At 36.7% G+C, this 26,911-nt stretch overlaps 1 protein-coding gene across 3 annotated transcripts; it reads right to left on the bottom strand.

Moving 5' to 3' along the window:
- Positions 1–5,757: 5,757 nt before the first annotated feature.
- Positions 5,758–25,622, bottom strand: LOC124160901 (vesicular glutamate transporter 1-like). 3 transcript variants are annotated; one of them, XM_046537019.1, is made up of 10 exons: positions 25,415–25,622; positions 23,172–23,322; positions 17,692–17,931; positions 17,184–17,358; positions 15,730–15,863; positions 14,523–14,646; positions 11,709–11,842; positions 10,178–10,320; positions 8,881–9,001; positions 5,758–7,300 (listed from the first exon to the last, which is right to left on the bottom strand). In XM_046537019.1, the coding sequence occupies exons 1-10, from the start codon at positions 25,504–25,506 to the stop codon at positions 7,058–7,060; spliced, it is 1,557 nt and encodes a 518-aa protein (XP_046392975.1). In that variant the 5' UTR covers positions 25,507–25,622; the 3' UTR covers positions 5,758–7,057. The 3 variants fall into 3 exon arrangements, with proteins under 3 accessions (XP_046392975.1, XP_046392974.1, XP_046392976.1); XM_046537018.1 differs by having other exon boundaries at positions 15,727–15,863; XM_046537020.1 differs by lacking the exon at positions 25,415–25,622 and adding an exon at positions 23,411–23,673 and having other exon boundaries at positions 15,727–15,863.
- Between the last annotated feature and the right edge of the window lie 1,289 nt (positions 25,623–26,911).

Raw genomic sequence — 26,911 nt, forward strand, 5'->3', positions numbered from 1 at the left:
GCTGGGCGGTCGCGAAACGTCGGGGCAATCTCCACTGCGACACGCGGCGTACACCCGAATGTGAGTTATTTTTAAACTAATTATGTGGTCAAAACGGGAAATAAATCTCAGGAGATACAATGCATAATTTAAAAATCAATAAACATTTTTAAATAGAAAATAATAATAACAGTCCCTTTTATTATACTCAAGTGTGTAAGAATTTTCCCTCATTATTTGAGGATTCAACCAATTAATGGTTAATTAAGAGGTAATTGCATATTACCATTTCACTGTCACCCCGAGTATTCCCTTTGCGCCAAAAGTCACTCAGTAATTTTGTTCATATTGTATTGCCTTGATATGTTTTTGTCTATCACTGTCCACTGTATGTCAAATCATTCATCCCTCACTAGCCAGTAAGTTATTGTCTTCATGCTTGTTATCAGTGCTTGATCGTATCATACAGTTTCGTAAATTGAATACAAGTTTAAATTAGGAATGCATGCCTACTTAAAATTCTAATTGTGGTTTTAAATGGTTTCATGTGTGCCCAGGAGCCTACCAAACTAACCCCACTTTGTAAGACTATTTATATTTTTATTTGTGTACGTTTGTTTCGACACGAGGGACACGGTAAGCAGGCACTGGTCAGGACTGTCACAATACTGTCGTTGGAGAAGCTATGAAAGCCTCCAAAATATAGCATTGAGCACACCGCAACTGACTGTGCAGTACATCATGTTCACTGTATAATTGCCTTAACTTGAGTCAAAATAGATGATTTTTCTATTTTTTGTTCATCAGGATGGAAATGGATGAGGATTCAGAAGAGAGTGAATATGAATGATCCATCCTATGGTATATCTGAGTAAGTTTCTTCTACAGAATACAGCATAGGATCAGAAGGATATGAGTGAGATAAAGAAGAGTTTGTAGATCCAAGAATCTGGTGTGAGGTGAACAGTTCATTTCCTGCCCCTCCAAGGTTTTCATTGTTTTCTGCTTTCCGAGCCAAAGTCTTATGACGGAACCTAGCCAGTAAGGCTAGCTGGATGGCACTTCCCTGAATATATCAGGCCTACAGGAATGATACAGAATCCAGCAAAACAATGTCCCATATGCTATTCAAAACGAGACGATAAAAATGAAAAATCTGCAAGGAGACTGGATTTTTCCGCCAAGATTGTGACACTAATCGGGTCTTTAAGGGAAGGCATTCAAGTAAGTGAGCAAACACTGTTACTCATATTATTTTTACTCAAAATATTTGAAATTGAAACCAAAACAATATATGGAACACTTTTGGAATTCTAAGGGTAGTTTTACAGGTGAGTTGAATAAATATTTTTTGAAAATTCAATAAAAATATAATAAACAAAAATTGATATTTTATACCTTGTAACGAGTACTTTCACTGTCTGAAATTAAAAAAAAACCTGATTTACTTTCAAATAATACCTTCATGAAAACTCATCAGTTAAAGGGCTAAGTCACTCCACCTACTGCCCCTCAATCCTCAAGTGCCTTAATCAATCTATAATTGTCCCTAGATCCTTAAGCCCTCTGTGAAGGACCAGGTCCTTCCCCTCATTACTGGCTTTTCTAGAAGCTCTTCCATTACGCAACTATACCTTGATTTACTATGATTTAGCCTTTAATTAAAATCAATACTTCATCAACATTTTGAGCATGTTCATTCAAATTCACATAAACAGATACCTGTCTGGTGTCATTTCAGGCTGTACTGCACTTCATGCTCCATTTCTTCAGCATAGGCAAGCTACTCAGTTCTTGAAACCACCCTTTTAGTCGCCTCTTACGACAAGCAGGGATACTGTGGGAGAATTCTATATCCCCAACCCACAGGGATCACATCTCTCTACACTTGCATGATTTGGATGCAATTACTCAAAAATGTAGTGAATTTCCACAGCAGTCGACATACCGAATTTGGTGAGCACATTACAGAGTCATAATTAAAATCATAAAAAAAGAGTCATGGTGAGGTTGAAACTGTACGAGATGTTTTCTATCAGAGTTGGAAAACTTTAACAAGGCATTTTATTTTTATGCCGAGATTCCACCTCATCTTGATTGCAGACCATCAACTTATTCACATTTACTTACTCTAATCCAGTGGAAGATCCAGGATACGGACATGGGGGAGGGGATTAAGCGGGAGGTAAGCTCCCAGCAGTAGCGGGGTTCCGAACAAAATCACCATTCTATCTAGTTGTATACCTCTCTGGATCTGCCACTGGATTGTAACATACCAAAAGCATGTATTAGTCCCTAAGTTTAGTGCTATTTGTATTTCAATTCGTTAAAGTAGGTAAATATATCAGAATATATAACTTAATACTTTTGTACTAAGTGGCAACCTCCAAAAATTTCGATTTTATCAAGCATGTTTAAACCCAATGCGGGGGGGGGAATGCTACAGTCACCCTTAACGCCCCCTCCCCCCCTGTAGACTTGCCACTGCCCTAATCCATGGTCATTTCACATTTAAAGGTAGTAAATCAACAAGCGTGGTAGCCTGAAGCATAGATGGTAGCACTTTTCTTAAATTCAGCAGACAGAATGGAGACTAACTGAAGTTTGGTACAGGTTTTGTGCTTCATGTAGCATGTATCAGATGGTCACCTACTTTTATGTGGACCAAATTTGTTAATAATAAATTGTATTTTCTAAAACAGCCATACTAAACTAGGTGAAACCCACTCCTGCTTCACCCCACCTTCCGTAGATAATGAGTTCAGGAAAAGAGAAGAGCACATTTACTAAGCGACCATATATTTCATTTTTTAGCACAAAAAACACTGTTGAAATTATTTTGGAATTATCTGCAGTCATTTTCACAGTGGGAATAAAATACAAATAAAATACAATAATTATAGAAATACACCACTTAATGCGATGCCAGCTTACTAGAAAAACCAAACACTAAAGCACAAGAATTATAAAACCAACATTCTAAAATAAATGACCAGCTACAAAGAACCAAGACATCATCATTATCAAATATTTTTAAAATTAACAAATAAAAATAATAAATATTATGCAAAACAAGTATTGCATGAAAAATATACAAAAATATCACATTCTTAAAGACTTTGAACACACAATGAGAATTTATTACAACAAATAACATAAAGTCATCAGATTCAACAAGATATGCTTTGAAATTGATTGAACAGATGTCCAATAACCCAATTAATTTGAAAAAGGAGGTCCCATCCACCATATGAATGGTCCTTGACTTTTCTACACAAGCAATTCAGTTCATTGCTTATCCAGGGTATTCACAGAGAGAAAAATATATATTTATGCATACAGCTTGTTACGCGGTTATGCCCTTCTTACACAACAGTCCAACATTAATACAACCATTGGCCCAAAATGCTACATAAATGCATGTCTGTACAGGTGTATCAATATACAGTATAAACTTAAAAAAGAACTTAATTGTGACTTGAGTTAAAACCATGACACTCAAATTCTAATTATTCCAAGTTAAAGTTAACATTTCATGTATAATATCCACCAAAGCAGTAACACACAATAGAGAAGAATGACAGTTTCTAATATTTGTCCTCTAGGTTACTTCCATGAAAATGTTGAGATGTGTCAGTTAGGAATGCTAGTAAGAACAAATCGTATACAATTTGAAAGCCAAGCCCTCCTGTGCACTCCAAAAAATTACAAAGATCAGAAATTGATACAAACTTCAAGGTTTGATTCGAGCGACTATTAATGGCCTAACCATTTTTTTCACAAAAATAACATAAAAAAATTACCATCAATCACAAACCTTGATTATAAATTTAAAGAATATGAATGAAATGATACTATATTCAGCCTATGTAGCCAATTATTTAGCAAAATTCACATGAAAATGCCAATCCTAAGGTTGGCTGACATCATTGGAAGCTCTCAATGCAAACTCTTCATCAAAGATTATATTTTCTGCACACTAATGATTAACATAAGCTACTTACCTTTGAGAAAATTTTAATTACTACTGTACACATAATTTCTTATCATAAAGTCATAACTTTATCTGAATCCTCAATCTCAAATACATGACAAACAGGTGCTTCATTATACTCAATAATACTGAGGTGCTCAGTTTACTGGGACTGGTTTACCGAATACTCGTTTTACCTGGAAACACTTTTTATGGCAGCAATAGAAAACTCCATAATAAAAGATTAATCTCATTCTTTGCTGAAATTATAAAATCAATTGAATAAAAAACTGTTTTAGAAAAAAAGAGTTAGTTTTAGTAAATGATAATACAGATTTTTCACAAGTAGTGTCATAAAAAAGTGCTTTGGTACCTATGTTAGTAGGTATGATCAAATTTCAATGGTTTGGGTGAAAAAAAGATGTCATTTAAAAGGCATCCACTATATTTCAGTTAAGTATCACAAATATGATATGTGCATTAATGGCTTTAAATTAACATCCAAATATGGTCGCAATGTCATCCTTGGAGATTAATACAAGACTCTAGGATGTATGCTAGAGGATGAAGATCTCCAGTTGTAATATATAGTGGCATATGCAAGGCTGGGTGAATACCAGCTGCATTTCATTGCACCCATGAGTAGCACTTCTGAAAAGGCCTCAAAAAAGTATTCTCAGCCGATGTAGATTTTCCATCAATCCATTTCCCTCAGTGCTTCAAAATATCCTTCTCTCAGAATAAGGAGTTGCACAACTACAATGCCATAACCACAAAGTGCTTTCAAAATTGGATGTGTAACAACTGGCCCATAAAAATCAAAAACTGTTTATAACAATGAAATTTGTCAACCTCTTCAACATTGTAATAAATAGGCTCTACTGTATAAATACCACACTTCTATCAAATTAATAAACCTTGTATAAAACAGCCCAATCCAGTTGAATATAACTGATATGGAATGTAGTTATAACCATTCATACTCTAGGAATCAATGCCATAATCATGTCAATAACATGAATAAAATAAGCTCTTCTCCATGTTCAAGACAATTAATAGCATTATGCAATAGGAATAGCCAATTATGCATTAGGTATTTAAAGATTTGAGTTGATTTTTTACCATAGCCAATAATTCAAAGAACCATATTAATTACACATTTGAATCAGGTCATAAGCATATTACAGTAGACTCCTGATCATCCGGCTGCGGTATATCCGTGTATGATTTTTACTCTCACTCAATATTTTCCGTGATCTTTATAAAAAATAAAATTGGACATAAAATCACTGGAATTTAATTCATTTTAATGCTAGGACACACTGGACTTAGAATCCCCATTGTAAAACGGGAGCGATCACATCTGCATTCACGGGAGCTCCCTGTTCCTGTTTTCCAAGCCTCGCAGTGTGCGACCACACTCCGTGTTCATCGATATAAGCCCATGCAGTGATCATGCAGCCACGGATGTGTGGTTTTCGAAACCAGGTCTTTTATGGAGCCGTAATAATACGAGTACAACTTGTTATGAGTATGTTATCGCCGCTAAAAAGATCGCGGACTGGCGAAGAAAGCTCTCAATAAGTCCAGGAAGCACTCTAAAATAACAGACTAACTGCATAAATAATATTTTTTTTTCAAGTACATCATGAACATAACAAGACATGAAAGTGAAAGTTCGGGTTATCCATATTTTCCGATTATTCGTGCCGTCTCTCCCCATCATTAGCCGAGATAATAGCGAGTGTGCTGTATATAGGTTCTCATGAAACTACATTTTACCATGTAGATAAGTAAATAAATAATTTAACAAGGGTGATCAGAATGCTAGATGTTATAAACATTTTGCACCTATCACTTTCATTTGTTTTTACAGATGATTACCAAATTAGTAGAAATTTCCAAAAGTGCGACAAAATAACCTACAAGGTTAAATCTATCATCAGTATCTATGCTATTTCTTTAGACAAAATAGAGATTTTAATCACGATAGTAATCAATAAAATTATATGATTACTATTCAGATTATCTTCACACAATATTTATGAATAAATTTCTCTGCAATCTATAATATTTAACACCATCAAATATATATAATGTATTAAAATATTATCACACTGAAAAATATAAACAAAATAAATAATACTTAACAGTTGATGAGATTACTTATTAAAAATATTTACAGTAGCATTCAGACAGACAAATACACCTATGCATCATTAAAAATATTTTATCTTGATCCTCAATGGGGACTTAATACACGACGACCATGTGAAAGACCCAAAAAAATGACTAGACGTTAAACATACTTATATCACAAAGTATTTATCAAATGATGGCAGCTTTAAATAAGCAGACAAGAAAAACATTAAAAGTTTAGACACCTATAAAGAAGAAGGCTGGTCAATGGTAGTGCATATAACATTAGGGTGATTAAAATATCATGAAGTTTCAAAATGATTTCAGTTTTTTTGTGATCATATATGCAATCACGCCCCTGTCAAGTGAGGAAACTAAGAAAATATTTTGTTTCATTAAACGTTCCTCTGACATACTTCCTCATCAGAAGAAACATACATTATTGGTGTGCTAACATAGCTGGAATATAATAGAATCAACCCACAAGTAAAAATTCCATAAAATTTTGTGCCATTTCCCATTAATTTAGGCAAAGTCATGATTATCACCAGTAAAATTGCTTCTTTATTTTTCAATATTTGAGGCCATTGCGATACCTCTAAATATCGTCCAATTGACCATAATATTTTCGCACTTTATTCTGGACCATATTGGATATAAAATCACAAAAAGCCGTATAGCATTTTGAAACCTTGAGATTTAGTACATAGTAACATATGTAACAAGAATCGTCCCTCAATTCCAAAAGGAATCAGATGACCACAAATCGGTGCAAGCATGAAATACACTACACAGTTACATGTATTCACAGTACATGCATACCTACCATTGAATGAGGGAAGTACTTTGTGTTTTGATTAGATGGAGACTTACATGAACATTCCAACTTCAGTACCATTGAAAAAAAAAGGAATGACTTGTGACTTTGAAAATCCCTAACATTAGAAAATTCAATCATCCCTTTATCTAATCACAGGACCCAGATCCAAAAGGAAGATCCTCCGTGGAAGTCTTGGACTGATTGTCACCTCCGTCGTCATCTTCAGCACAACCATCTTCCATTCCATTGCCATCATAAAACAGAGATTGCTGGTCTGAAGACTGAGCCCAGTGCTGTCGCTCTGCTGTGGCAAAGAGGCCATACAGCAAAGCACCCGTGAGATATATGCCAGCAGCAATGTAGAACACCACCTCCCATTCTAATGCACTCTAGAATGAAAGGAGACAAATATGCCAGAAGAAGTAGAATAACTACACTGCAAAATTAAAATATATCAGTTTCTTCACCTACTATAATTGTCTAAAAATAAAATTAAGCTAAAAAATCTCAATACATTCCATTCCCAGTTCACAAACAATTTTGCTAATCCAGCTCATAGTGAAATACCACAATATCGGTAACACCATCTTTTCATTTTGACATAGATGACTTACACAGAATCATAAACTGCATAGAAAAACTAGACTTAAAAATTATATGGTTCATGCATAACTTAATGGAATCTATAGCTCATGTTTAACCAGCACCAGAAACCAGAGAAAACTTGGTAAACTTGCACAGAATGGTTTATTACTCTACCATGGTTTCATCGAACAGTCAAAATCATTAGGTGAGCAATTTGATGCCTGAATTGGCACTGGGATAAAGCTCCACTCAGTGTCTGGCATTCCCGTGTGGTCACACCAGTCACTAAGTGGAGTTTTTGTTAGCAAACTTAGCAGAAAACACAGCAAACTCACAGTCATTTGCAAAAGATGCCAAGGAGATGATAAAGAAACTGAAGACAGATGTGAGAATGCACATTGAAATATATTCTATACAATCATGCCCCTGAGTTTTGTGATATGCAAAAATATGTAAGTGACAAGCTAGAGTTAAATAACTTAAGAATTCAGTGAAAAAATTTTCTCGAGTTACCTCAGTATTATTTTCGAGTGCCTCAATTCTTGTTTTTCTTTTAATTTTTAATTAGTGATTTTTCAATTCTTATTTACATTTCCTGAGATTCACATTTTGCCTAGGATAATATTCTTATAAGAAGAAATACATTTTTGGATGTGCATACTAATGTTCCTAAAGCTATATGCATTTCTTATGTGTTCAGAGTGCAAGTCAATGTATTATTCTTGTGTTCAATATAAAGTATTTATCCGAATATAGTCCCCTCTTTTTTTCCAAAAATGCCCTTGGTAAAAGTAAAGGGGAGACTATATTCAAATGCATTTTTCTGGAAAATGAAGCCTCAAAATTAGGGGGGGGGGGACTTTTTTTGGAGGCGGACTATATTCAGAGAAATACGGTAATATGTATTTGGTAAAGAGTTCTCGGGATCGCCACCGGGTCAGGAACTCCATATCTGCCAACGTTTCGATGACCGAGTCGGACATCGAAACGTTGGCAGATATGGAGTTCCTGACCCGGTGGCGATCCCGAGAACTCTTTACCAAGTCCATTCGCCGGGAAAGCACGAAATCTTTCTTCAATATGTATTTGTTTTACACGAGCGTGATTTTCAAATGCTGTTGTAGCTTTATACCACAGAACAGTTACAAAATACTGCATTATGAACAGAAAAAAAACTAGTTTTTTTCAAGCTGCATATAAGCCTTTACACAAGTTCTACTGTAACTTCAATTTATGAAAGTTCCATAGGGTTGATTGAAAAATGCCTAAATATGTTTTTCACCACTGGAGTACTGAAATTTGCGACTTTTGCACCACTAAGGCTTTAATTTCATAATACCTTCCCTCAAGTTTATTTACCCTTATTCAGGGTCATTATACATACCTTATGCTGAACGAGGTAACCTGTCAATGATGGGCTGATCATTCCTGGGAGAGTGGCCATTGTATTAGATATCCCCATCAGGATGCTTGCATACTGAGGAGCCAGGTCCAAATGGTTTACACTATAAATCATACACACACAATAAAAATTATGTAGCATAAAATCTTAAGAATCTCAGATTGATTAAAAAATTCCCACATTTCTCCTAACATAGAACATGATTTCAATTTTTGATAATTCAACTTTCGAAAAAAATTCACTCGAGCTGCAAAATATTCCACCAGGTCATTTCTTCGGGAGATATTTTGCAAAAAGGGAGAGACAACATTCAAATAAATACAGCATTAAGACCAATTATAAAAATGCCATCCACGCTTATCATATTGAAAATAAAAAAAGTCAAGACTAATGCAAAAAGAATACGACAAAAAGTTACTAAAATAGATTGAATATAGCAAAATATTTTCACATCAATATGTATGGGATCTAGATTTAGGTCATGTTAATAATTGGAAGTTCCTCTGGAGAAGTCATGAGAAGAATTTGATATCGATCCTTAGAATTAAATGGGACTTCAGAATGACTAAATCCAATTACTATCAGTTTTCTTGGCTCTTTTGCATCTAATTTAACCCTTTCGCTGCTACAAGCGGGAATACCCGCAAAAAACATTATGGTTATTGCCTGCGACATGCGGGGATATTCCACAACTTTCAAAAAACTTTTCCTTTCAACACGACATGCGGGTAAATATCTACGTTTTCGAAAAACCCTCCCTTCGGTCGTAGGTGCTGTCATCTGCTCGAAATTCTAGCGGAACTACGTCCATTCGTGCGGCGACATTCTGCGACGTCAAATGAATGATTCAATTCATTTTTTTCTGGATAATAGGCAAAATAATGGAACCGATGAAAAATCTATTGAAGCAGCAAAAGGGTTAATATTCTATTGGTTCCATGAGTATGAGCAGTAAAAAAAAAACAATCATGAAAAGTCCACCTTCCTCACTGAACATATTTCTTCGTTTAGTTAAATAAAATGACCTGTTATATTTTCCCTTTTCTCTCAAAAAGCCAAGAGGCACTCTTATGTAGTCAAGCAACTGTGCCTTTATTTCTACCAGTCCCATCATTGCCATAAGCTGTTAGTTGTCCAGAGTTACAAACAAGAATTCTGAGAACATATGTACTTGAGTTTAAGTGTGATGTTTGCCTGAACTAATTGAGATAAACATTTGATAAATCTTTACAAACATTTAGGCATTATGAATTGGTAGACAATTATTTATCATACATACCTGAAGCCTGCCCAGGCAAATCCACCAATGCCAACAGCGAATGTCAGTAATGTTATTACCAGGGGGGGACTTCGTGCCTTGGATGCCAGGAGAAGAAAAACAGCCTGGAAAACGAATGCTCCACAAGTGCATATCTTCCTTATCTGCAACAACCGAAATGGATAGTCAATATTACTCAAAATTAGACATACAGCATCATCAAGAATATTTATACCTTAAAGAAATTGATACCAATAGCATTGAAATATCCTTAACAATAAAAAATACTTTTCTTTAGACATGTCTTTAGGGCTGAGTGAGTGTTGACTTTTAGAGATTTCAGCGAGATTTAAATACTGCTTGAGAACCGCTCAATTTCAAGATTACTATGCCAAAAAAAAAAAACCGCGTCTCGAGATGGTTCCACTACTACTCCATAGTGGACGTAACTTTTCTAGGCCTTACTATATTATGCCAGATAGTAAAGTAACATCAATAGCCAACCAGTCCGGCTATTGATGGAGGTCTAGGCAAGCTCTCGACACTGCTGCTGATTAACAATAGGCAGCACAGACTGAGTCTTCTTCCCACACACAGATACTTCAGCCTTAACTCGGAAATGCCTGAATTAAAAATTTTCTCCCAATCTTGTCGTAAACTTATACTTTCAAATAAATTAAATTCTGAGTAATTAGGTGCAAATTCTATAATTTTAGCACAAACACTTTTGGAGATACAGCCTGGTACCATATGGTACCGCTAGGCATTTCATGGGTCAAAAAATCAAAATTTGATGAACATTTTGAAATTCACATTTCAATGAACACCTTCACCAATACCAACATTTTTTGCAAAAATAAACACTGTTTCATTCAAAATTACGCTAAAATATCAAATCTCGCTTAAAAAAGCAAACTTTTTGTAAAAATGTACTTACAAATATGCTTATCAATTTAAAGCTCTCAAAAACCTTAAAAAATCACGATAAATAGTATCACAATACCAGCTGATACCATATGGTACCCCTAGGCGTTAACAGGTTAAACTCGCAGATCTTTTGTAGACTCGGTGCCAGAATGCTGGGTAGTCATTCAGTTGAGTTGTGCTCAATGATTCAATCTGTGCAATTATGCATATTGATTTCAGAATGGTTAGTCGTTTGGAGGCTGTCAGAATAAACATCATACACCTCATTTTGTAGTTATCACTTCTGCTATCACTGGCCAAGTGAGTGACCTCATTTACTTTCACGTTAAAAAGTCATAAACTATTCTGAAGAGATGTCCCTCAAGCACAGAGAGTAGCAGGGTCACCTTGGTCTCTCTATATGCATATTTTTTTGCATGCAAATCATAGGCCTTTAGACGGTGCATGGCCAAGCACTACTTACAATGCAATTTGCACAATAGATATGCAATGATAATATGTGTGAAAAAGGCACTTAAAACACAAAAAAAACCCTTCCCTGAGAATGCCTAAAAATCATTTGAACTAATCATGCTAGAATGTTAGCACGAATAAAAATAAATATTCACCCAAGAATGTCACAAACCTGAGTTTTAGAAAACCTCTTCTTAAAAATTAGATAGTCTGCTATCAATCCTCCAAACTGAACAACAAAACCCATTAGTAAATATGGCATTGCTGATAGAAATCCAACGCTTTTTAGGTCTAGGCCAAGTACATCTGAAAAAGAGGAAAAAAATCTTCAAGTAAAAATACTACTACTGGATAATCATAACCTCAGTACCATTTTGAAAAAAAGTACAACTTTTCCAGGATAAACTTATTATTCTTCACATCACAATTTGGAGGGAGCTTAGTAGCAATTTTTGGAAAAGTGCTTGACTGCCACTGAGAGGTCCATGGTTCAAGTCCTGGAAGAAGCTTTGAGGCATCCCAGTTAAAATTCCTTTAATTTCAAGGAGGCGTATTGAATGGAAATGTCACCCCTAACCTGATTGTGTGCAATTCATATGCCCGTAGGGGATTCCAGAGTGAGCTCTATCGTCATCCTAACAACCTTCAGGTTGAATCACTGGGCGAGTGATTCCATATCAATGAAAAAGTACCAGTTCAAAATGAAATGCAGAAGTATTTTAAAATCCTGAGAAATTTAAAGTACAGCGAGTCCTCTACTTACTCATTAGGCTTAAGAACTTTCAGAGATATGAACATTAACAAAACTGAAGAGTGCCCTAAATTTCAAATTTGGCACCATAGAGGTTGGCCAACGCAAAGCAGTGTGGGATGGAGGAACTTGCTTTTTGGGCACAATCTAAACGAAGTATCAATTACACCGTTGTGAAGTCAGGAATTGTTCAGTGTTTTGCACGTTTATCCTTCCCTTTGCATTTGAATTTTGTTTTTTACTCCAACCGCATCGCATGTGCAGCTAGACTAGTTTGTCGTGACTTAACGCAACATTGTAATGCAGTGTTGCATTCTGCAGGATTACCACACTTTCCATTGCCTTGCTTAGGGTTAACTCACAAACAAGGTCTCCGAACGCATCTTGTTCGTAAGTCAAGGACTTAATGTACAGTAGAAAGTTGCTCTGGTCATTTTGTGATACGTTCCATGCCATAATGAATTCATTGTGATCTGCTTTGGCCTCGCAATGGGCTTAAACTAAAGATGTGCGAATAGTATCCGCAAATACTCGAATACTAGAAAGTATTCGATATTCGAGGTCTCGAATAGTTATGCGAAAAGTACCACCTCGAATACTTTGAATTTTGCGTCGTACACTGTCGCACGCACGTCGTTGGTAGTTGACTCGGAAAAATGTAGAGAACTCTAGTCTTTTAGTGCATGCAGCGCCGTTTTAGGCAAGTTGACGAACTACATCAAATTCACGGCTTAGAGCAGTGAAAAGAGTTCGACGTGGGGAACCTAAATTGATCCGGGTGAAAAACTCTGAAAATCCCCGGTTTCCCGACGAAACGCGACGCATTTCTGACCTTTTTTAAGCATTTTACACGAGGAAATAAATGTCAAAATAGAAGGAGACTTGGCATTCTGGCGAGACTCGATATGAGCAGCAGAGCTTCTCGGGAAGTTGATGCGGTATTTTTTTCCGAAAACCTATATCAAGTTACAATTTATGAGTGGTGCTATAAATCTTTATTGTTACAGTCCCAGACGAAGGGATATTTTCTCAGGATATTTGGTTTCTCCCTGATAGCAATTCCAATTCATCTTCTTATCTCACGAGAACTCCCAAAGATGGACTGAAAATAATTGAAGAAAATCCGGTGGAGAAGAGCTTGTATTTTACAAAATGCCTCAGATTGTCAGCTAGCACTTGGCAGCAGGAGTGGGGGTAAAGCGATGTTAGTTGAATTAATTATATGCCCAATTGTTTCCATAAAATTAAAATATTCCATTAATCAGCTAAATTCCTGTTTGAATCCTTTAAAGGGAATCAAAATTACTCCCCAAAATCTTGTGTTGCCTGCTGCATAGGCAACCGAGTCAAACATTCCAGCATTCATCGTTTAGTATTTGAGGTATTCGAAATTCGAGGTATTCGAATATTCGAGCAATGATTTAATAATATTCGAATTCGATATTCGAGTTCGAGAAATCTGCTATTCGACCCATCTCTAGTTTAAACTTCAATCCTTGCATCTGTTTGGGAGTATAAGTCACTCTGCATTCTCAAGGCTAAAGGTTGATAAATATGATTCTGTCATGTGCCCTCCAAACTCACAGTTTATGTGATTAGCCCCAGGAATGGAAAACAACTTGTGCAAAAAAACATGGTAAATGATGGAAGTTTTAAACCGGATGGAGAGCAATGAATTTTTCAACACTACAAAGTAGCATGAAAGCATCATCTGCATCTTCATAAATCAAGCATTAAAAAAATTATTACTGTACAGATTGTGGATGGATGGATAGATTATAGATGTCCATTACCAAGAACTCATTCACACCTGTGCCAACACGATATTTAACCTGCCAGCCACAAGCACAATGACCTGTTACTACTAATTGACCTTTGAAATTTAACACCTTTAAACTCTCACTTGAATATACTAAACAGTTCCTCAACAATAGATTTATGTATACCCTTTTCAATTATTCTATATTTTCTGACATACTTTGGTCTTTTAACAATTCCCACAGAACAGTTAAAATAAAACGTGCCCTTACAAAAGATGTGAAATATGTATTATCCTTTAAATTATAAGTTAACACCACAATTTTCTCATTGGATCACACTCAATTTCTACACATTCCCTCTAAATTAGAATAACCATGCAGACACCAATTTGGGCTGTTTGAACTAAACCCCATTTCCCAATGATAAGTAAAAATATATTTTTTAGCAAGAATGATATTGCCTAGTAAAACTTACCAGTCAAATAGGTAGGAAGCTCTGTAAGAAGTGTGTAAAATCCCCAGTTCTCACAAAAGTGAGCAATTGCAATTGCCCAAACAGGTAATGATGTGACAAAATGCCTCCATGGCACATGTACATCCTGCAGAGAAGATTAAACAATACATGTCATTGAATAAAATTGAAGTAGGGAAATAATTCTTTGAAAGGAATAAAATATAACTTGTTTGACAGTACTCTTCATGCAATCATTTCCAAAGATATTAAAGCATTGTGTGTCACTCACTCATTCAGTAGTGAGTGACACGCAATGTCAAAAATCCTTATCTCGAGATCACTCAAGATCTCTGTCGTAATGGCTGTGGCCCTTACAATTATGTGACAGATTCATGATTTCATGCCACAAATTATCGAGAAATCTCTTAATTTTAGACCTAAAATCAAGAAGATAGTATGTAGATTGTTGGCCTCGGCATAGGGCCCAATAACAATGAAAGCACAAAATGGCCATATATCAACATAGGACACTTCTAGGGCTGGCACATGCTCAATAAGTTAAAACAAGATATTTACAAGTAAATTTAGGTCAGTATAAATGTCACAATTGCATAAAACAATTTCTATTACTGAAATTTTGATCTAGCTCTCACCAATTTTGATGCCAATGCAAATATAAAGATTTTTGAGCATTCAGTAAACACGCTAGCATTAAAACTCTCCACCACACAGCGTGTCTTCAACTTCCCTCCCTTACTTTGCTTTCTTTCGGCATGGATTTTCAAGCCCTCACTTGTTAGGACTGCCCCATTTAGCTACATTTAAGCATATATTTAAAACCATGGTGATTCTAAGCATCCTGCTAGCAGAGGCATAACTAGTTGAGCATCCAATGTGTAATGGGAAGATTTTGGGTTTGAATCCCAATCATTCTGCATTTTCACCCTCTGATGTCTGACATTTTCAATCTAATACAGCATCAAAGCAAGTATCAAATTCAGGTTAATTGGATGATTTAACATATGATCACAATATGTGAATGCTTAAAAAAATTTAAAAAAATAGGAACAAAGTAAGACCAATAGCCAACCAAAATAAGCCAACCGCACATGCACAAAGAAATGTTAAAGGAAGTGAAATGGAAAGATTTTTCTCACAGTATACGACATAAAATCTTCATGAAAGAGAGAAAGTCCAACACCTTCCCCAAGATAAGATACATTACCACCTTTCCATGATTGGAAGCAGGGCCAACAGAGGAGCGGATGAGATCCAGTTCAAAGTCAGTGATGCGACGGTCTTCTTGAGGAGTTTCCTTCACAAAGGTCATCCAAATAAAAAACCAAAGCAACCCAACCACACCTATGTAATCAAAAGGAATCACGTTTTTTAATTCAACAATAACACATACACCACAATACCATCCACCACCGCTCGTAAGTCCAACTTATGAGCGGTAATGAGTGGGTCACCATGATTCCATAGGAATTAAGCTTATCATATAATGTTGCATGCATACTGAAGTATATCCTACTGAAGAAAGAACCATATTGACGCTCTTGGGCACAGTGCACCAGAAGAACTTATAGGGTGTGCAATGTTTATAACAGAGCGTAGAGTATATCCATCCAAATGCCGTCGCTTATTCATGGAACTTTGTAATAAAGTTCTTTTTGTAACCGGCGGGACCGGGACTGAGGTTTGTAATGTCGTAATAACGAAAATTTCTTAATAACGTTTCTTTTACCATAGATTGGATAGGCCGTTTTGTCGGGACCAACAATTTGCTTCGTAATAACGAGAACTTCATAATAAGGTAGTTCGTAATAGCAAGAGTCTACTGTAACAGCTATGCATTGACTTCTAAAGCAGCAATAGGGTAGTTTCCTTCATCAAAGAAAACAAAAGGCATTGATGGCGATTCGTTACCCACCATTAGTGTAGTCATAATACACAAATTATTTGGTTTTTGAAATACCGGTTTAGACGAATGGCAAGGGTCAAATTTTATCCTCATTTGAAAAAGGCCAGATTGGCGCCCATGCGATTCCACTCCACGTGACGTCACAGGGACCTAGTTTCTACACGAGAGGATAGGAGTTATGCATCGTCAGAGGCTACCAATGCACGCATGAGTCACAGAGCTCAGGGAAATATGTCTTAATAATCACCTATTAAAACTGGCTAAGGTCGGAAAGTTTTCTTCGATTGATAAGGTATTAATAAACCTTTTTTAAGCCATGCGCTACCAGACAGGAAGGTACTCAGCTACCCGTTAGCATCCTGCGTCCTATCAGCGCTCAGAGCCTCGATCAAGGTCACCTACCAGGCGGGAGGGGGAACCAGAAATGCGTCGTACGGACTTTTTCCCTTCATTCCTACTTACGCGTCGCGTTTTCGCGCGCTTGAAATTTTTCACTTTTCATTTGATCGCGAAAAATAGATATGGTCATTTAAAAATCTAAAAGCGTGAAATACGTACTCCAGGAGTAATAATCTTTCGATTTAGGCAATAAAAAAATAATAGGAAACCACCCTATTGGCCACTAAAACCAATTTAAACAATGGACGGTGCTGGATTTAACAACTTATGTTTTCAAGGATTCAAATCTGAAAATTAAACACTTCAAGGGGGCAATAAATGATGGATATTAATTAGCATTAATAAATTAACCAACTCACCAAATGCATAAAAGATTGAGGGCCACCCAAGCGATTCTGCAAGTAGTGATGCAATGGACAGAGACGCAACTGTTCCAAAATAACTTCCTGAGAATGCAAAAGTTGCAAGGTGGGTACGTTCACCTGGGGGAGCCCATCTCGCCCACACTGCATGGATTGCTGGATAAGTGACACCCTGGACGATAAAATACATTTCAATGCTTAGTATTTCTTTTTGCAAAAAACATTAAATTTACTTCAGCACTACAATTCATCGTGGGTATTTGAAGTGAAATTTTCCAAATAATTAAATACACACACTAAAATTTTGCCACATAATTCAGAATTATAATTACATCGATTCAGGAATAAAATGAAAGTTGAACGTTATAATTAACAATACCATCATATCAATTGACAATCCAAAGTAAGAGATCAATTTCCACATGACCTGGTCAATAACTATGCCAATAATAGCCCCAAAGCCTCTAAAGTAATGTCTTTTGAAATGAAGTACATGAATACATGCCTCAAACAGCCCTTCAAAGACACGTAGAGCTATGATGAAAGGAAGTCCTGCTCGGGCAAGCAAGGGAGTGAATAACGTGAGGAGAGCGGTCGCACCCACTCCAAAACCAAACAGGGCTCGTCCACCCAACATTCGTCCAGCCATCCAACCTCCAGGAATCTGTGACAGTGCATATCCATAAAAGAATGACCCCAGAGCCAGGCCTTGCTCCTGAGGACCCCAGCTGAATTCTGGCTCAACCTGAAGCACATCAAAGGAATTTGCTGTTTTTTTTAACTCTCATAGAAAGGGAAGTATACACAACAGTGAAGCAACAATCATCATAGACCACAAAGAAATCTACAGGGTGTTTCAGGAGGCATCTGCAATACTTCAGGCGATGGTCGGGGAGCCAATTTTAAACATTTTCGGTCAATGAACATGAGGTCACAACTCCATAAGTTACTGAGCTATGGCAATGCAAACATTTTTTTGGATGTACTTTGAAGCTACCATGAAAACGGTTTTTCTTGGGTATCCAGCCTATTTGAAATTTTACTTAATATTCTGAATTTTTAAGGACATCAAGAAATTAAGGTTGGATGAAAATGGGTCATAATTGTATGTACTAAACAGATTGCGCAATCGAAGTTCTTGATACTTGCTCAAATCTCTCGATTAATTATTATTTCAGACAATTATAATTAAATGTTATTGTCAAACATTAATTATTTAACGTCCTTAAAAATTTACTGTTATAAATAAATAAACATCACTATCCACAAACAAACAAAAAATAAATAAACATTCACTATTGTGAATGAGGGTCATTCTACCAATCGGTACCCTATGTCTCATTTGCTCAGGACAAGCTCACAAAATTGAAAGAGCTACATGAAAAATAGGGATTCTTAGGTTCAGTCTTTCAGTTAAGAATTAGATTCACCCATAATTACATGAAGAGATATCCCAGTCCTGTTCCACAAGAATTGGAACCAAAAACAAAAAGAATCAGAGCCAAAATGATTTGTGCAAAACTCTGCTTGAAATTTTTTCTTGAGCCTAGTTTAAATTAAGGTACATAGATTCAATCCCCAGTGAGATAACATGTTGTATAGTTAGTTTACATAAAACATTAATTAAAAAAACAGGGACAGCTTCTGCAAAATAAGCGACAACAATGAAACACTGGATTGAGTACTGAAACTGACAACTGATACCAGGAACAAATGTATGATAAGAGCCCAAATAACAGTACAATTGATAATAAGGAGAACAACTGTCTTCAATTTTATTTACGAAATTTATGGAAGAGTAATGAATAAGAAATTGAAACTGCATTAAAATATATGTACTTCCACTACAGTATATAAAATATCAACAAATGTATCACGCCACATATTTATGATAGTGAAGTCACAAGTGGTCTGACACATAATAAAACATTATTGACCACCGCAACCACCTGATACCCATCTCATCCCTCTCCTTCAGCCATCCAGTCAGTCAGTCCAGAGCATTCAGCACCACTCTCAACAAGTCACGCCAATCAGTGCAGCTGTGACTCAAATGCAAATATGAATGTAGTTATAATTAACCTACCACAAAAAAAAACCTTCTCCCAAGTTCATGGATGTTCCACACACATACTTTCTTCCGCTGTCTTTTAGTAAAGATTGCAACATTTTTCACAACCAAAACTTCTCCTCAGAAGTTCAGGCAGCTGTTGCCTAGTGTACTGCCAAACCAAAAAAATTTTACCACCCATCAGCCAAAATATTTTTAAGTACCAAATTAATGTGAAATCGGCAATACTGCTGAACTACCCCCCCCCCCAACTGTATAGAACAACAAAGTGCTCTCCCTAGTGCCCACTGAGGTATGCCAGAAATAGTAAAACTGCCTTTAACAGCAGAAACATTACACTGGACGGCAAAAAATAATTTTTTCTCGAGCCCTGATACCATTCCTGCTGATTCTTATGTAAAATGACCTCCTTAATCCGAATATGACATCCGTTTTCTTCCATCACCCACCATTTTCGGGGGAAGCCCCCCCACTAATTTTCATCACTTTTCCAGTAATTTGGAAGAATGAAAAGGATTTTATTAACATTTATATTTCTTATTAGGTTTTTGAGAGGTGAAAAGTTCTAAAACATGATAATTAATGGTAAGGATGTAGATTTGGGGGGATTAGTGTCCGTTACTGATTAAAAAACACATTAAAAATTATCAACCTTTTTTTTTTTTCGCTATTTTTTCATTTATTTTCTTCATATTTCAGCTCCCATTTCATCTTTCCCTACCCGAAATATCCCAGAATAATGGAATAATATATCAAAACTTATATAGGCAATAATAAAATAATTTAAGAACACGGTATATATCAACAAAGAGAAAAATAACAATTGTGAAGAGCGATGAATAACACAAGTAATTTGGTATTTGATTTCCCTTTATACACTGAGATAGAAGTTTCTCATGCAAAAACCAGCAGCAGGCCTATACACACCAAATTGCCCGCATTCAACTTATCTGAAAATCTCCTCTCAAATTTGGTGTTATCTTCATGGAACTGTCCCCAATGTTAATCTGAAACTGCTTCAAAATATTTTATGAAAAGATCTTGGTGTGATTGAAAGAAATGCATTTTAGTGATATGTTACACCCCATGGCCTAATACGCTGACAGAAATTCCTCGACATGGGCGAAATAATCATCACTTCTTTGTCACCCTAAAAGTTCTAACACACGTTTCAGAATCCAAGCCAAGCTAGATTTTCTTTATGTTTCAGGTGATTCATAAACGTCGAATCTTGGAAAAGTTTCCTAACTTGGGGGACCACGAATTTCTTCCTTTGTTTTAGACTCACTAAGATGAGGACTTTAAGTTAAAAATTGAAATTCAGCTCCTGTCTTGCCGATTGCTTTTACAAAATATTTCATCTGTCGTAGTTTGATGTGCAATGGTGGCAAGTGAATATTTTCTGTGGGAACCAGGGAAACATGAGAGAAATTTTTATGACCATGAGTGAAGCTTTCGCGCAGAGGCCAGTTCCGTAAGATGTAATGTTTTTGTCGGGTGCGGCTGCTGTATTAACAGAGGAAGCAGCAGTATTTCGTGAAGCCTGATTGCAGTCCCATGAGTAGAGCGACAACGTTCAGATAAGCGCAAACTTACCAACTATAATCACCATAATTAATATTTTCAAGGATTCGGCTGATATTTCCATACGGATCCTTCATATCAGCGGAGTATGTAGATAGGGCAGAAGGTAACTCATTCCCATTGGCCAACAGGACACCGAAAGAGTTTACTCTGGGATCGCTAGGGGTATACCGAGGGAAGAAGACAACAGCTTCAATATACATAATTGATTTGAGAGGCTGATACATTAAGGAACTCCATGATTAAGGAGAAAGAATACTTTTTTAATCCAATCACAATATAAAAACCTCAATCTTATATTTTTCGTGGAATTAGAAAGTATTACTTTTCCTTTTTTAGCTGCGAAAGCAAGAGAATTGCCGTCCATGCCGGAGCGGGAGAGGCACTGCGAGGGCCAGCGTGGTAAAGTGAATCTTCCGAGCTGTTGCGAAATATTTTAATTATTGCTGCTATGCTATGCAACAAAATATTTTTATTGTTACTGCTGTTTCTTGTTGTCGTATATATTTATCTTTCGGGGGAGGATGATGTGAAATGGAAGCTGGAAGATTTTAAAGATCCATGAAAATTCGCGAAAAAATGACAAAATTGATCATTTTTAATGCGTTTTTTTACTATTCACAGAGAGTAATTCCTCCAAAAACTACCTCTTTACCATAAATATTAATTTTTTAGAATTTTGCACCCCTCAAAACCCCTAGAAAAATTTATAATGATAAAATAATCCTTCTAATTCCTCCAAATGACCGAAAATTCATAAAAATTGGAGGGGGGGGAGCTCCCCCGAAAATGGTGGGTGATGGGGAAAGACGGAGTTCATATTCGGATTTAGGAGGTCATTTGCATAAGAATCAGCAGGAATGGTGTCAGGGCCGATTTTCATGCTGTCCAGTGTTATTTGCGACTATTTTTGTTTCCCTATTCAGGGCTCCTTTATTACCCAAAGCCACTGGTAAACATTGATTTTTGTTATATATGATTAATTTTTGTTGTTTTTTTACACGTGCCCATATGGGAACACTAGATGAGACCACCAGTCTGATAGGTGGATAAATTCTTTTGATAGTTGTGTCATATCAATTTTTAACATCCTTAAGAAGCTAATTCTGTAGTACATAATTAATCGTAAAATTTGTGGAAATTTTGCATAAGGATTTTCACAAAAAGGTGTAATGGTATTCATGGGAACTCACAGCCTGATCCACCTCCTCATCGTAATTTTTGCTCCAACTTCCTACGCAGTCCAACGTTCTCCGTTGAGGCTCCAATACTGCTCATGCACATGAGTCCACCCATCCTTTCCCTTCATCTGCACACTCCTCACCTCCTCATCCCAAGTTTTGCTCAAGATTTCTGTTTCTGCCACTGTCATTGTTTTTCACGGAAGTACCATAGGATTTTTCTTCTTCATAGAAAAATCTTCTCATTCTGTACGTACATCATATTATGATTTCACTAATGGTATCCCTTGTCACCCTAATGACAGAGAGGGATTCTCCCATCCCTATTCTGGGGACGTCATTCGGCTCACTTTGCAGTGGCACCTCTTTTCATTTTTTACTTCCTCTCCACCCCCCTCCCGAGCATGATTGGTCAAATAAGTTGAGTTATTTGGTAACCAGCCCTCGTCATTGTATCCTCTATGGGCCCACCCTGGGCCTCCATCCACTATCATTACACTCTCTTCCAGGGTTTTTGAACAATTATCACCATGTGTAGTTCTAGTATGTGTTCTTAAATTTCTCATCAACAGACAAATATTTTGGGAATATTCATATTTAACATTTAGTCCAAACATATTCCAGTCTTTGAATGACATGATGAAAAAATATGACAGAAGAATGCAACAGTGGACCATAAGTGTGAAAAATCCAGGTGACAATTGTAATGTATGAGTCAACTTGGATTGTGGCAGCTTGTTTAATTGCATGGCAGTACTAACTACATGACAAACTACATAACTACATGATGAACACGGAAATGATACCATTTCCTATGTGTAACATGTTCTAATGAGAACATAGTTGTCACACTGTCCATCATGCAATCGAATCAAAAATGTAGCCTGTATACATACTGTAGTAATAGACCTGACCACATAGTTCACCACACAGCTGTCAAATATTTCACGATGAATTATATAGTCACATCGTAAATAGGGCGTGCCTACATCGTAACAATAAGCAAGTCACAGTAGTTATCACATTTCTACTAGGCCTTAGGTCGCGGACTTCTGTACACGGGGAAGAATAATGACCAGCTGAGGCCAAGATGAAAAAGGGGATGATTGGAAACGAAATATGGGGTAAATTGACGGGGACAATACTTACTACCGTATCGTTTCCATTGGAAGTGCGATTTCTGGTCATTGCGACGATGGCAACACTCAGATTGACACGGAGTCCATAGATGTTCCAGAACCCCAAAAAGGCCAGGAAAGCGACGAGATACCGACGGGGAATTGAAAATCTCCATCCTTGGCTGAACATGAAAAGCAGTTACATAAGAGGAAAATGAGAGGAGGAACTTCACAGATGTTATTTGTTGACATAACCATATGGTCACTGACTTGCGCCCTGAGGAGGGAAATAGATCTGGTGTTTCGTTGATGGCAGTTTTCTCATTAGGAACGCCCTTCTGAGAACGAGTCATGACACTTAAGACCTCTTGACTATTAAGAGATCACCTGTTGACAGTGTATACCTCCTGTCAAAAATTATTGGAATGTAGCAAAACGCACACTCACGTCACTTGTTTCGCATTCTTCAAAAGAGGGATGTGGTCGCGCGCACCCATCGAGGTTCGCGCACCGGTCGGTCAGCACTTAAAACCACTAAACGTGCAAAATAGTGATGGGCAAAGTCGATCATTTTAGTGATTCAATCATTTTGACTCGAGTCACATAAGTGATTCAATCAATTGATTCAATCACTATGATCGAAAAGACTCAAATCAAGATTCAATCACTATGATCGAAAAGACTCAAATCAAGATTCAATCACTATGATCGAAAAGACTCAAAGGAGTCATGATTGAAAAGACTCAAAAGGAATCAAGATCGAAAAGACTCAATCAATGGATGTAATAAATCACTTTGAATAATCGAATAAATACTGCCTCATCTGCGAAGAGCATTGGTAACGCTGATTGCTATCCATATTATCATTTCATATACTATTTTAATTGTGAATTCCTAGATGAGTAAATTAGATTGCAAAAATGAAGGAAGCAGTGTCATGAAAATATTTGGGAAGGCGAAACTGCCACAGTTTCTGAACACTAATAAAATAATTTCCAACTATAGTTGATCAAAATATAACACAAAATACACCACACACTATGCATGAATCTGATCTGCAGGATAATTTTATGAACGGCACAATAAAATATAACCAGCTTTAACTTCTACTTCTTAACGTTCTCCTACAGGAGTCATCTTAATATTTTCCTTTTACGTGTATTGGTGTTATTAATACTGATAACTGCTGGAAAACATTTAAGAAAAAGATTACACAAGTATTCAGTTCTTCATAACATAGTATTTAATTTTATCACAACTATTTCTGCCCTGACGAAAAGAGATTAAGCATCGGTCGTTCCAAATTTTGAATCAAACCGGAAACCGAGATGATTGATATGAAACCGGAAGTCGGAGTGATTGATGATTGATGATCGACTTGTTTAACGAAATGAATCATGAGTCATTTGATTCACCTAGTGATTCAATCTTTTTGATCGAATCGTTCATGATCGACCCATCACTAGTGCAAAACCTGAGGCACTATAATCAGTGAAGCACAGAGGCAACAAGCTCATTAACCCGGTTAACGATGCGAACACTAAAAAAAAGCGTCACAAGAACAACATGAATTTGGAGAAAAAAGCGTCCCTAGGCCCGTTCATAAAGGGGTATTCTATAGCCCCAACATGTTCCTGGAAAATGTTCAATTTAGCCCTTCAAAACATTTTAAGTACTGTCTAAAGGCCAGTATACACGATACAGATAACACGTACGAGTTAATCTCTGTTTGCGTGAATGATTTTTACGGACCGAGTTAGGTAGCTATACGGTTCATTTTAGTGTTCATGCATATATAGTGTCAATAACTCGTACGGGTTAATGTGCTTACCGTGTGAACAGGCCTTAAGACTAAAATTTCAACTTTAGATGTTTTTGTTTCCATTGGTACTCCAATGTACAGGTTTAGTACTCCTTTCAGACTTTCAGGACCATTATCTAAATAGAAAGACTACTCATCCGTAGGCATGGGAGACCGAAAATTTATGTGTTTCGTACTACATTTACATTACCAATGAAGAAACTGCGATCAAATAAGAGAATCACATAAGTTAAAAATTATCACACTTATCCTTCAAGCTTCAGGAGAAAATTTTACATCGCTCGTGTAGCGCAATAAGGGCCTGGAGGAGAGAGAACAGGAATGAGCAAAATTCATGAGAATAAAATGTAAGCTGACCGACACTTCAGTCGATCTTCACTATCCTGAACAATACAACCATGTGTACATATATTGATTATATATGTCCAGGAATAAACAGTATGGATGCTCACGAATTCGAATTTCCGTGATTCATTCCTTCACAGGAGTCTTCAACCGCAGTTAAATAACTTGAATGATTAGAAGAATTGGCACAGAGTTGCATTTAAACCACATGTACCAAATGCTGACTTCACCGCAGTAGCAATATTGATCATGACTAACCACGTAATTAACACTGATTTTCAAAGGGGCTACATGTAACATTCGTGATGATTCTTCAGGATTTCGTTGCCGCCATTGCGCAGGAAAACAGTCTCTTGTCCTGTCTGTTCCTGAGCATGTGGCGCGTGACTTGTAATTCAGAAATCTGGTACGCGTCGGATGAAACTGTGTATAAGCGTCTTAATTACTTCTCATTAACAATTCTTATTTTATTCACCATAATATACCCTCAAATAAAATAAAAATCGGAAAAAGAGTCCATGGTTTACCAATAAGGTCGCAACAGTGTCCATATTGCAGACTGCGGAACGGAACGCGAGTACATTACGGCTAATAGGAATTTGCTCGATCTTGGATGCGGTTATGATTATAACTTTTAACGCAAATGGACGAGGGATTAAGCTATGTATTTTCGTTATCATAATTTATTTGAAAAATAGCTACAGTAGTTTTAATTATCTTTTAACATCACAACCCTTCCACCAGTACTTTGCTTTTGGCAAGTAAGGGTAGAGGTCACACTGGATTAACCACTCAAGCGCGGCGGGGATTTAATGAAATCCCATCCCAGCCGCCGGATGAGATTTAAATTACTTCGCCCTCTTGGCATGTTACGATTCAATATTTTATAACTTTCATAATGTACCAACAGTATCGTTGAAAATTTTTGTAAACATGTGTAATATAATGCAATACTCAATACTCGGTGATAACTTTTCAAGCAATTTGAATAAATATTTATAGTTTTATGTATCTCGTTCTTTAAACCAATAAATAAAATTTAAGTTTTCAAAGATTTAAATTTTGCTGTTCCATTAAGCTGTGAGATCTCTAACATTTCCATGCATTTTTTTATTAGATTATGTATCTTAGTATTTGGGGTTGAAAATTTTGTAACCGATTGGATATTTTTGTTAAGATTACCCATTCCGTCTACTTGAAAACTTAACATCCTCCATTTATTTGACTTAGTTCCATTAGTACCAAGTCATTTCATATAGGTACTATCGTTTTCAAAAGTATGTAGACACCCACGAGCCCCACTTAACTGATGTGGTAGGGTCGGTAAAAACTTGGAAGGTTGGCACATGAGGTAGCCTGCATTCCTCACCAGTACGCCAGCAATAGCCGACGAGGACGGACGCGGGGGCGACCGGGCTAGCGAGACAGGAGTCAAAATACAGGCTCAAATGCCCTAGCGGATAGAATGCACTAAGGAAACTCACTTCCACGCACAGGTTGGGCCGTCGGAGTTTTCTTGTGAGCTCTGTGGCGAGGATTCCCTCTCTTCATATTCATATTTGGACTCACCGTGAACACGGAATGTGTATGTGGCTCCGTAGATG

This window comes from Ischnura elegans, chromosome 6, assembly GCF_921293095.1.
Source record: "Ischnura elegans chromosome 6, ioIscEleg1.1, whole genome shotgun sequence".
NCBI classification, from domain to species: Eukaryota; Metazoa; Arthropoda; class Insecta; order Odonata; family Coenagrionidae; genus Ischnura; species Ischnura elegans.

What these genes read in the sequence shown, in the direction of transcription:
- LOC124160901 (XM_046537018.1), bottom strand. Translation starts at nt 25,506, where the DNA reads ATGCAACTCTGTGCCAATTCTTCTAATCATTCAAGTTATTTAACTGCG. An exon ending in CTTCCAATCATGGAAAGGTG is followed by an intron (nt 14,647 to 15,726) that starts GTAATGTATCTT and finishes TCTTCTCTGCAG; the next exon opens with GATGTACATGTGCCATGGAG. An exon ending in GTTACCTCGTTCAGCATAAG is followed by an intron (nt 7,301 to 8,880) that starts GTATGTATAATG and finishes CTTTCATTCTAG; the next exon opens with AGTGCATTAGAATGGGAGGT.